General features: G+C 39.0%; 1 protein-coding gene across 1 annotated transcript in view; it reads right to left on the bottom strand.

The window, feature by feature from the left end:
* The window catches only part of MEI4 (meiotic double-stranded break formation protein 4), a 52,210-nt gene extending 41,072 nt beyond the window's left edge, over positions 1-11,138 (bottom strand). The window contains exon 1 of the mRNA XM_021937502.2: positions 10,691-11,138. Coding sequence (XP_021793194.2) covers positions 10,691-10,943 — 253 coding nt within the window. The 5' untranslated portion in view covers positions 10,944-11,138. The remainder of the gene's footprint in view (positions 1-10,690) is intronic.
* Between the last annotated feature and the right edge of the window lie 1,580 nt (positions 11,139-12,718).

The following is a 12,718-nucleotide window of genomic DNA, read 5'->3' as shown; positions in this document are numbered from 1 at the left end:
TTCTTTTGAGAAATGTCTGTTCATATCCTTTGCCCACTTTTTGATGGTGTTGTTTGTTTTTTTCTTGTAAATTTCTTTGAGTTCTTTGTAGGTTCTGGATATTAGCCCTTTGTCAGATGAGTAGATTGCAAAAATTTTCTCCCATTCTGTAGGTTGCCTGTTCACTCTGATGGTAGTTTCCTTTGCTGTGCAGAAGCTCTTTAGTTTAATTAGATCCCATTTGTCAATTTTAGCTTTTGCTGCCGTTGCTTTTGGTGTTTTAGACATGAAGTCTTTGCCCATGCCTATGTCCTGAATGGTACTACCTAGGTTTTCCTCTAGGATTTTTATGGTATTAGGTCTAACATTTAAGTCTCTAATCCATCTTGAATTAATTTTCGTATAAGGAGTAAGGAAAGGATCCAGTTTCAGCTTTCTACTTATGGCTAGCCAATTTTCCCAGCACCATTTATTAAATAGGGAATCCTTTCCCCATTTCTTGTTTTTCTCAGGTTTGTCAAAGATCAGATGGTGGTATTATTTCTGAGGACTCTGTTCTGTTCCATTGGTCTATATCTCTGTTTTGGTACCAGTACCATGCTGTTTTGGTTACTGTAGCCTTGTACTATAGTTTGAAGTCAGGTAGCGTGATGCCTCCAGCTTTGTTCTTTTGACTTAGGATTGTCTTGGAGATGCGGGCTCTTTTTTGGTTCCATGTGAACTTTAAAGCAGTTTTTTCCAATTCTGTGAAGAAACTCATTGGTAGCTTGATGGGGATGGCATTGAATCTATAAATTACCTTGGGCAGTATGGCCATTTTCACGATATTGATTCTTCCTATCCATGAGCATGGTATGTTCTTCCATTTGTTTGTGTCCTCTTTTATTTCACTGCGCAGTGGTTTGTAGTTCTCCTTGAAGAGGTCCTTTACATCCCTTGTAAGTTGGATTCCTAGGTATTTTATTCTCTTTGAAGCAATTGTGAATGGAAGTTCATTCATGATTTGGCTCTCTGTTTGTCTGTTACTGGTGTATAAGAATGCTTGTGATTTTTGCACATTAATTTTGTATCCTGAGACTTTGCTGAAGTTGCTTATCAGCTTAAGGAGATTTTGGGCTGAGACAATGGGGTTTTCTAAATATACAATCATGTCATCTGCAAACAGGGACAATTTGACTTCTTCTTTTCCTAACTGAATACCCCTGATTTCTTTCTCTTGCCTAATTGCCCTAGCCAGAACTTCCAACACTATGTTGAATAGGAGTGGTGAGAGAGGGCATCCCTGTCTTGTGCCAGTTTTCAAAGGGAATTTTTCCAGTTTTTGCCCATTCAGTATGATATTGGCTGTGGGTTTGTCATAAATAGCTCTTATTATTTTGAGGTACGTTCCATCAATACCGAATTTATTGAGCGTTTTTAGCATGAAGGGCTGTTGAATTTTGTCAAAAGCCTTTTCTGCATCTATTGAGATAATCATGTGGTTCTTGTCTTTGGTTCTGTTTATATGCTGGATTATGTTTATTGATTTGTGAATGTTGAACCAGCCTTGCATCCCAGGGATGAAGCCCACTTGATCATGGTGAATAAGCTTTTTGATGTGTTGTTGATTCCGGTTTGCCAGTATTTTATTGAGGATTTTTGCATCGATGTTCATCAGGGATATTGGTCTAAAATTCTCTTTTTTTGTTGTATCTCTGCCAGGCTTTGGTATCAGGATGATGTTGGCCTCATAAAATGAGTTAGCGAGGATTCCCTCTTTTTCTATTGATTGGAATAGTTTCAGAAGGAATGGTACCAACTCCTCCTTATACCTCTGGTAGAATTCAGCTGTGAATCCATCTGGTCCTGGACTTTTTTTGGTTGGTAGGCTATTAATTATTGCCTCAATTTCAGAGCCTACTATTGGTCTATTCAGGGATTCAACTTCTTCCTGGTTTAGTCTTGGAAGAGTGTAAGTGTCCAGGAAATTATCCATTTCTTCTAGATTTTCCAGTTTATTTGCGTAGAGGTGTTTATAGTATTCTCTGATGGTAGTTTGTATTTCTGTGGGGTCGGTGGTGATATCCCCTTTATCATTTTTAATTGCGTCGATTTGATTCTTCTCTCTTTTCTTCTTTATTAGTCTTGCTAGTGGTCTGTCAATTTTGTTGATCTTTTCAAAAAACCAACTCCTGGATTCATTGATTTTTTGGAGGGTTTTTTGTGTCTCTATCTCCTTCAGTTCTGCTCTGATCTTAGTTATTTCTTGCCTTCTGCTAGCTTTGGAATGTGTTTGCTCTTGCTTCTCTAGTTCTTTTAATTGCGATGTTAGAGTGTCAATTTTTGATCTTTCCTGCTTTCTCTTGTGGGCATTTAGTGCTATAAATTTCCCTCTACACACTGCTTTAAATGTGTCCCAGAGATTCTGGTATGTTGTATCTTTGTTCTCATTGGTTTCAAAGAACATCTTTATTTCTGCCTTCATTTCGTGATGTACCCAGTAGTCATTCAGGAGCAGGTTGTTCAGTTTCCATGTAGTTGAGCGGTTTTGATCGAGTTTCTTAGTCCTGAGTTCTAGTTTGATTGCACTCTTGTCTGAGAGACAGTTTGTTATAATTTCTGTTCTTGTACATTTGCTGAGGAGTGCTTTACTTCCAATTATATGGTCAATTTTGGAGTAAGTACGATGTGGTGCTGAGAAGAATGTATATTCTGTTGATTTGGGGTGGAGAGTTCTATAGATGTCTATTAGGTCTGCTTGCTGCAGAGATGAGTTCAATTCCTGGATATCCTTGTTAACTTTCTGTCTTGTTGATCTGTCTAATGTTGACAGTGGAGTGTTGAAGTCTCGCATTATTATTGTATGGGAGTCTAAGTCTCTTTGTAAGTCTCTAAGGACTTGCTTTATGAATCTGGGTGCTCCTGTATTGGGTGCATATATATTTAGGATAGTTAGCTCTTCCTGTTGAATTGATCCCTTTACCATTATGTAATGGCCTTCTTTGTCTCTTTTGATCTTTGATGGTTTAAAGTCTGTTTTATCAGAGACTAGGATTGCAACCCCTGCTTTTTTTTGTTCTCCATTTGCTTGGTAAATCTTCCTCCATCCCTTTATTTTGAGCCTATGTATGTCTCTGCGTGTGAGATGGGTCTCCTGAATACAGCAGACTGATGGGTCTTGACTCTTTATCCAGTTTGCCAGTCTGTGTCTTTTCATTGGAGCATTTAGTCCATTTACGTTTAAGGTTAAGATTGTTATGTGTGAACTTGATCCTGCCATTATGATATTAACTGGTTATTTTGCTCGTTAGTTGATGCAGTTTCTTCCTCGATGTAAAGCCTCGATGGTCTTTACATTTTGGCATGTTTTTGCAATGGCTGGTACCGGTTGTTCCTTTCCATGTTGAGTGCTTCCTTCAGGGTCTCTTGTAAGGCAGGCCTGGTGGTGACAAAATCTCTAAGCATTTGCTTATCTGTAAAGGATTTTATTTCTCCTTCACTTATGAAACTTAGTTTGGCTGGATATGAAATTCTGGGTTTAAAATTCTTTTCTTTAAGAATGTTGAATATTGGCCCCCACTCTCTTCTGGCTTGGAGAGTTTCTGCCGAGAGATCTGCTGTGAGTCTGATGGGCTTCCCTTTGTGGGTAACCCGACCTTTCTCTCTGGCTGCCCTTAAGATTTTTTCCTTCATTTCAACTTTGGTGAATCTGGCAATTATGTGTCTTGGAGTTGCTCTTCTCGAGGAGTATCTTTGTGGCGTTCTCTGTATTTCCTGGATTTGAATGTTGGCCTGCCCTACTAGGTTGGGGAAGTTCTCCTGGATGATATCCTGAAGAGTGTTTTCCAACTTGGTTCCATTTTCCCCCTCACTTTCAGGCACCTCAATCAGACGGAGATTTGGTCTTTTTACATAATCCCATACTTCTTGCAGGCTTTGTTCATTTCTTTTTCTTCTTTTTTCTTTTGGTTTCTCTTCTCGCTTCATTTCATTCATTTGATCCTCAATCGCTGATACTCTTTCTGCCAGTTGATCGAGTCGGTTACTGAAGCTTGTGCATTTGTCACGTATTTCTCGTGTCATGGTTTTCATCTCTTTCATTTCGTTTATGACCTTCTCTGCATTAATTACTCTAGCCGTCAATTCTTCCACTTTTTTTCCAAGATTTTTAGTTTCTTTGCGCTGGGTACGTAATTCCTCCTTTAGCTCTGAGAAATTTGATGGACTGAAGCCTTCTTCTCTCATCTCGTCAAAGTCATTCTCCGTCCAGCTTTGATCCGTTGCTGGCGATGAGCTGCGCTCCTTTGCCGGGGGAGATGTGCTCTTATTTTTTGAATTTCCAGCTTTTCTGCCCTGCTTTTTCCCCATCTTTGTGGTTTTATCTGCCTCTGGTCTTTGATGATGGTGATGTACTGATGGGGTTTTGGTGTAGGTGTCCTTCCTGTTTGATAGTTTTCCTTCTAACAGTCAGGACCCTCAGCTGTAGGTCTGTTGGAGATTGCTTGAGGTCCACTCCAGACCCTGTTTGCCTGGGTATCAGCAGCAGAGGCTGCAGAAGATAGAATATTTCTGAACAGCGAGTGTACCTGTCTGATTCTTGCTTTGGAAGCTTCCTCTCAGGGGTGTACTCCACCCTGTGAGGTGTGGGGTGTCAGACTGCCCCTAGTGGGGGATGTCTCCCAGTTAGGCTACTCAGGGGTCAGGGACCCACTTGAGCAGGCAGTCTGTCCCTTCTCAGATCTCAACCTCTGTGTTGGGAGATCCACTGCTCTCTTCAAAGCTGTCAGACAGAGTCGTTTGTGTCTGCAGAGGTTTCTGCTGCTTTGTTGTTGTTGTTGTTGTTGTTGTGTAGCTGTGCCCTGTCCCCAGAGGTGGAGTCTACAGAGACAGGCAGGTTTCCTTGAGCTGCTGTGAGCTCCACCCAGTTGGAGCTTCCCAGCAGCTTTGTTTACCTACTTAAGCCTCAGCAATGGCGGGCGCCCCTCCCCCAGCCTTGCTGCTGCCTTGCCGGTAGATCACAGACTGCTGTGCTAGCAATGAGGGAGGCTCTGTGGGCGTGGGACCCTCCCGGCCAGGTGTGGGATATGATCTCCTGGTGTGCCTGTTTGCTTAAAGCGCAATATTGGGGTGGGAGTTACCCGATTTTCCAGGTGTTGTGTGTCTCAGTTCCCCTGGCTAGGAAAAGGGATTCCCTTCCCCCTTGTGCTTCCCAGGTGAGGCGATGCCTGGCCCTGCTTCAGCTCTCGCTGGTCGGGCTGCAGCAGCTGACCAGCACCTATCGTCCGGCACTCCCCAGTGAGATGAACCCAGTACCTCAGTTGAAAATGCAGAAATCACCGGTCTTCTGTGTCGCTCGCGCTGGGAGTTGGAGACTGGAGCTGTTCCTATTCGGCCATCTTGCTCCGCCCCCCCTGCCTTGTCATTATTAAAGTCATTTGATATTCTGAGCTTTTTAATCTTTAATTTCTTTGTATGTTGACTGTCTCTAATATCCAAAGATCAATTAAATTTTATATGAGTAAAACATGTCTAATATATAATTATAAATTTACTTTAAATTATTAGAGAGTCTCTCAGAATCTCTATCAAATAACGATACATCTTTTTATATTTATGTGTATTATTCAAGTATGTTTTAAATCAATTACAATTTTAAACAAACTTCATAGTTAGTATATTACACAATTTATATTATAAAAGCTTATATGGAAACTGACAGAGAAATGCTCACGCATTCAATTTTCATACTCTTTCAGCATCCGTGAAACAGTGAATGCCCCAACTTATAAATGCTGAGCTCCACAGTTGTGTTGGTAAGTCAGCTATTTGCAATGTTTCCTCAGTACATGGTCTGGAACAAGGTGAGAAGCACAAAGAGGTGAAATAGAGGCTGTGTGGGCTGGGACCAGGAAAATAGTCATCAGAAGACTAAGGCAAGCCCCATCCTGGATCTGTCAGGATGTAGATGGGGCTACTGCAACATCTAGCCCCTCTTCTGTTCTCTTGTCAATAACCACCAGTCTAGCTAAAAACTATTTCCTGAATCCATGCTTATATAAGATGAGAAAGCAAGAACTGGGGAGGCAATGGAACAGTGAGAATTCAGTCCTCAGGCTATAAGGCAGAAAAGAAGGGTGAGGGGATCAACCTTAGCAATGTGACCTAGAGGATCAGGAAGCTCCCAAAGCCATCTGGCTGGGTTGGTTGGTTCTCATGACCCAAATCTTAAAACTCAGTTCAACCATAACTACTTATACTGCTCTGCATACTGCCCTCCACCTCCACTACCCTAAGCACTCTATATAAGTGCCCTGTAATTAATAAACATTTACTAAACATGTACATCAATGAATTAATTTAGTTTGATTTTTTCTTTCTTTTCACTCTAGTCAATTGCTCATCCTTTTACTCTAGCCAACTGCTCATCCTGTAGCCTATCTATGATTTATGAATATATTAACTACTTAAAGTTGTAGGCAAAAAGGCACATACCTGACACTTCATCAATCTACTTCCCTTCTGTGAATATCAAACGACCGTGTAATATAATAGCAACTGTCCAGATTCCCCCTGCCCCACCCACACGCACACTCAAATTCTAATCCTAAATCTGCCTACGGAAGTCTATGCCATTTTCTCCATTAACAAAGTCCTGCTCTTGTCACCATAAACCCTTCAATCCCTAGTCCAGTTTAGAAACAGCCACTGACATCTTCCTGGCTAGTCTCTGTGCTATGAGTCTTTCTCATCCAACTTCTCAGACCTAGACTAAATCCTTGCCAACATTAAGAGTCCTTCTTTAACAGGAAGCTGTTGCAGTGTCCATGAAATTTTTTAAAAAATTAATAAAAATAAATTTAAAAAGAGATTCTATAAAATAAAATATAAGTAATCTTTTATAAAGAAAAAGAGCATAGCTTTTCACTCTTATTTTCTCTTCCACAGATCAGGAAGATGATTAACTGTGCCTGCCACACATCACAAAACAGATTTTGAGAAATGTGTCACTGGGAATGTAGACTTCTTTTTCTTCCTTCCTTCCTTCCTTTTGTTTTTCATTCTTTCATTCCATAAATTAGTAAAGAGCATTTAAGTAAGATGAAAATGTGACATTATTCTATAATCAAGTTCTATGTATCCCTCCTCTATATAGTCTAGTCCCCTAGTAAATATAATAAAGAGGTATATTCATTAAGAAGCTGTAGAAAAACAAGAATAAAGAAATAGCTGAGTTCCTGAAATGTTGCATAGAAAGCATACATACTTTCTTATTTGTTTATTTTGCCATTGTGGCTTTGCTTTATTTAATTTTGGGTTGCTCAGTTGCTTCAATGAATAGTTGATGCTGTAAACTGAATTCCCCAGCCTCTCAATCTGTCAAGAATCATTCAATTCAACATTTATTGAGTACTTGCTTTCTCTAAACACTCAACAACAGTTGTACATATAAAACAACACTGAGGCCGGGCGCGGTGGCTCAAGCCTGTAATCCCAGCACTTTGGGAGGCCGAGGCGAGTGGATCGAGGTCAGGAGATGAGACCATCCTGGCTAACACGGTGAGCTCGTCTCTACTAAAAATACAAGAAAATTAGCGGGGCCGAGGTGGTGAAGCCTGTAGTCCCAGCTACTTGGGAGAAGCCGGAGGCAGGAGAATAAGCGTGAACCGGAGGAGCTTACGAAGAGTGGCGAGAGATGTCCCGGCGCCACTACACTCCAGCCTGGGGCACGAAACAAGACTCCGTCTCAAAAAAAAAAAAAAAAAAACAACAACACTGAAAACTCTAGAAAAAATATTTAATAATATAAATACACTTGTAATATAGTTTTGATTTTCAGGTATGGAGTCTTCTTAGAGCAAGGCATGTCACTATTTCATGTCATCCTTATATAACTGCCATGTTCTTCCTTTATTTTCCTGTCACTGTATGCTCTCCTTTTGTATATTTTTTCTGTCCCCTTTAACATTTATCTAAATCTATTCATTTATTCCTCATTTTTGAAGTTTAAGGTAACAGATAGAGAAACAGATTACCTCCAAACATCTGCACAGAAACATTGTACCTGCAACTCCTGCTGTAAAACTGACTTTAATTATATGATTTTTGAAAAATTTTCTCACACGCACCGTAACTGAAAGTGTTCAGCATAAAAAACAAGCTATCGCTTAGGTTCCTCCTATTAGGCATACTCGTGTTACAAAAAAAATAACATGCACATTTTATCAGTATTATGAATAGACCCTTGGATAGTAAACCAGAGTTTTGATTTCATGGATGCTTATGATAATCGTAGTTTAAGATTCCTGGAAATTTTAACATTTGAGACATTATATTAATTGTATAACTACACAGGAAAAAATGAAGAAAAACTGACTATGTTTGCCATTCATTCACTGGGTATACTCAAAGAGCCCATTATCAAAAGGACTCCAGAGAAACTAAAATGTGACTGCAAATTGTGTAATACTATTTTTGCTCTTGCAATAGTAAGATTTTAGTAACATCTGGGTATTAGGTTACTGGATTTTCATGATAATCCCCAAAACTAAAGTCTCCTATTACCCACAGCATATATGTGCACCTTATACCTGCATGCTCTTAATGTGATAATGCCTCATCTTCCTCTGACACCCCTGAAATATTGGAATCTGCAGGCTTCCCACCTAAACTCATGGCTCTTTTCTCTTTGAGTCTCATCTACAGCTATAACTTCACTATTCCTTAAATCCAATAGATCCTAAGTCTGTGTCTGTAGTTCCAGCCTGCTCATCCTCTCTGACCACACTTCCACCTTCCTTCTAGGTAATCCATATTCTAGGTATTAGCCTACACTCAGAGAAACTTGGGCTCAACCTTTTATCCTATAAGCTTATTTCTGTGTTCACCATCTGAATTCAAAGTATCACAAGCCATTTAGTAGGCTAGGAGGGAAACCCTATTTAGGTATTTAGGTATTACCCCAAATACTGCTATCTCCCTCAACCAGTCTCTGAAACCATTCATAAATTCTAAAGTGTCTACTCTCAAGTTATTCATACATATCTGTCCTTTTATTTCTCGCCATAACAGATCTAATTCAACTCACTATTTCTCATGTGGGCTTTGGTCAAAGCTTTAAAAATTGATCTCCCTGCCTCGAATCACCACTATAGCCAAAATATCCTCTATGTTCCTCTTTCATTGGACAGATACTTGCTGATCACCTTCTATGTGTCAGGCTTTGAGCTGGGCAATAAATAAAGAGACCTGAAAAAATCAAAGGTCTCTCCTCAGTGAACATAAGCTCAAGTTCAGGAGATAAATCTGCAACCAAGCAAATAAACAAATAAGTAAATACCACACAGGCAGTGCCTGTGTAGGGAATAACTAGTAGAAGTCCATTAGAGGGGTCAGGGAATACCTCACTGAGGAGGTGTCACTTAGAATAAGACCTAAGGAAAAGAAGAAACCAGCCTCAAAGAGTCAAAGAGAAGAAGAACCTAGGAGAGTTCCATGGCAATAAAGAGATTTCAAGGGCTGGAAGGAAGGCCATGTTGACTAGGGCCTAGCTGATAATGGGGAGAGTGTATGAGATGAGGTGGGAGAGGTGAGTAGAGGTGAAATCACTCACAGCATTTTGGGCCACTATCAGAAGTCTGAATCTAATGCAAAGCCTAATTAGAAGTCAGGGAAGAGTTTTATGCAAAAAAGTAACACTGCCTGATTTATGTTTTATTTTTTAACTTGCCAGAATTATGTTTCCCAATCATGAGTGTCAATCTTCTGCTTGAAAAAAGCCCAGTGGCTCCTGATTAACAGGGTAACCACATGTTCTAGTTTACTCAAGTAAACCCAGGGTTGCCCCTGTGTTCCCAGTGTAATTATTAATAGGCCCTTCCATTCACCCTCACAAGGGTTCTAGTAGAAACCATAAATTGTATGCTCAGCTTACTGATAAGTAATACAGTAAAATATTCCTTAGGTTGACATTCAAGGCCCTTCTGAATCCGCTCCCAACTTCCCTCTGTACCTTTTTCTCCATCACGCCCTTGCCTTACAAGTGTTTTGGTCACTCTGAAATGCAATTGTGGCAGTATTCTGAATGCAATTTGTATTCACCACTCCAGTGTCTTTGCTCACGCATCTGTATCTTACTGGATGTTCTGTAACTATTTCACTGACAAGTGGACAGAACTTTAAGGGCCACAGGTAAGAAGCTTTCCAAGAAACTAGGCAGAAGGAATAACTTCCTCCTCTGTATTTTGTCAGTCTCTCTATTATAGTGTGTATCACAACTAGGTTAATTATTTATAGGTCTGCTTTCTCTGCTAGAATGGTAGGTACTTAGTAGAAAAGACAGCACCTCCTTCTATGTGTTTTGGGGTCCTCACCACCCACACAAGCCTGGCCAACAGCTGGTATTTCACTTTGGACTGCTAGATTAACTACTGAATATAAAAGCAAAATAAAATGTAATAGTAAAATAATACAGTTGAACAATGAGATTTTAAAAGACCTTATTGCCTTCACATCTATACTATTTTCATTCTCTAACTTCATTCCAAAGTCAAATGTAGGAAAGTGACAATAAAATTTTAATGAATGACCAGAAGTTAAAAAAAGTATAAGACTAGAAGATGTCGAGCTTTCATGGAAACTAAAAATTTTCATGTTTTGGGAATACATTTCTAAATAATTGTGCAGCTGAAATAAAAGTTTGACATACTACCAAAAGGCTATTGTATATACTCACCACTCTTTAAGGATCCTGAACAAAGCCTGCCCACAAGAAGTTTTTGACGTAATTGCATAACTTCAGCTTCCAAGACTTCAACTTTTGATCTCCATTTTGACTCCTCCTCAGACAGCAACATAGCAAGGTGCTCTGTGTATTCTCTGCTGCTTTTGTCTGCTGGTTTTGAGCGGATAATTGCCAAGGCCAGAGCCAGCTTTGAAGTTCTCAAATACCATTTTTGAATATCCATCCTGGCTTTTGTCCCTATCATTTAATAAGAAAAAAGTTACAGAAATTCTTTTTAACTTGTGCAGTGCATTTCATTTGCTTAAAATTGATTTTGCAGAGTAACACTAATTAACAAGTTTATAATAAGACTTGGCACCAAGTACAGAAAAAAAATTCAGGACTGAAAACAGTATGAGAAAGTTATGCAGAAGAAAAATACACACACATGCATATTAAATATATTCAGATTCAATAGTAGGTTTAGACTATTTGACAACTTCTTGGGGTGGGAAAAACACATACTAATTCATTTAGTTGTTTCTAACCAGAGAAACGTATCAGAATCTCTGAGGGAGCTTTTAAAATATATTCCCTTAAAATTCTGATTCAGCAAATCTTGAGTAGGACCAAGGCTTTTATATTTTGAAAAGAGTGCACTGAATAACCGGAACCATTAAATTAAAACACCTATTCATAAATTTAAGTCCTTCCTTTCCTCCAACCCATCTATTAAATCTTGTATTCCTTAATGAACCTTTTACCTGCTGTTCCTGCCTCTAACCATCCCCCTCCAATCTATATGGAGAACAATCTTTTAAATATTTGCATCATTTAAGTTGTGAGTCTACTCTAATTCTTCACTTCCAAAGATTTCCGATCGTCGCTCCGAGCATACTTTTCCAAACCAACAGTGTGTCACAGTCTTAAAATATAAACATACTTACGGAGGCCACATGACAGACCACTGCATACACTGGTTTAATATCATCCCTACTCAAGTATAAGCCCCTGTGGCCTCCGCCAGGCTTTATTAGATTATCATGAGAGTTGTGCACATAAAATGTGCTAAATAAAACTGTTTAATGAAGAGTGAAAAGTAAGATGATCCAGAATATTCAAGACTTTCAGTTGTCCCATCTATCCTAACACAATTTCAAATTCTTCACCTTACATTTCAAACTTTATTTCCTTCCATTTCCCTAGCCTATCCTTCCATTATGGTTGGATCACACTCAACCAAACAGATACAGCCCCAAGTGTACTCCTGTACACATCTCTGCTCATACATTTTCCACTGCTGTGATGCCCTGACTTTCTTATATAGCTGCCCAAGCCCTGACTGTACACCATTTAAAGAACAACTCATATACCACCATATAAAATCTTCTCAGGTCTATTCTCACCCACAGCCATGTATAACTATCTGATATCCTGTAATTTGGCACTGAAAATATGCAATCTAACAAATGGCTTAATGCTGTTTTATTATAATTAGTAATGAACACAAAAATCTGTATAAAATATGTTCATCACAGCATTATTGAAAATATTGAAAATGGACTGACAAATAGTTAATAATGGTATGACTATACAAATGAATAGTACTTAGCCATTAAAAATTAGATTTTCAGGAATTTTTTATTAGCCTGAGAAAGTGTTAAGTACAAAAAACGAGGACATGAAATTATATGTACAATAGGACCCCAGTTACATGAAAAATGGGGAATACAAAAAAATTAAACAGAATGTATAACTGCAGAATTATTGGTGATTTTTATCCTCTTATCTTCATTTCTTTGTTATTTTTCTAATTTCATTCAATTAACATGTATCAAATTATAATTAAAAATGTAAAGAAACTAGATTTCCAAAATTAAAGTACACAGCTTTGTATTTTCATAGCTGTTGACTACACCAAGGATTAGATATTGTTAAGATGAACAAACTAATTAGAATTATAGCTCCACTTATTTTTAGCTTTCTCAGCAACCATTTCACTCCCTGGATCATCCTCCATCTGTCATTAGCGATGGCAGC

This window comes from Papio anubis, chromosome 6 (assembly GCF_008728515.1).
Source record: "Papio anubis isolate 15944 chromosome 6, Panubis1.0, whole genome shotgun sequence".
Taxonomy (NCBI): domain Eukaryota; kingdom Metazoa; phylum Chordata; class Mammalia; order Primates; family Cercopithecidae; genus Papio; species Papio anubis.
This window is presented reverse-complemented; position numbering and strand designations above follow the sequence as displayed.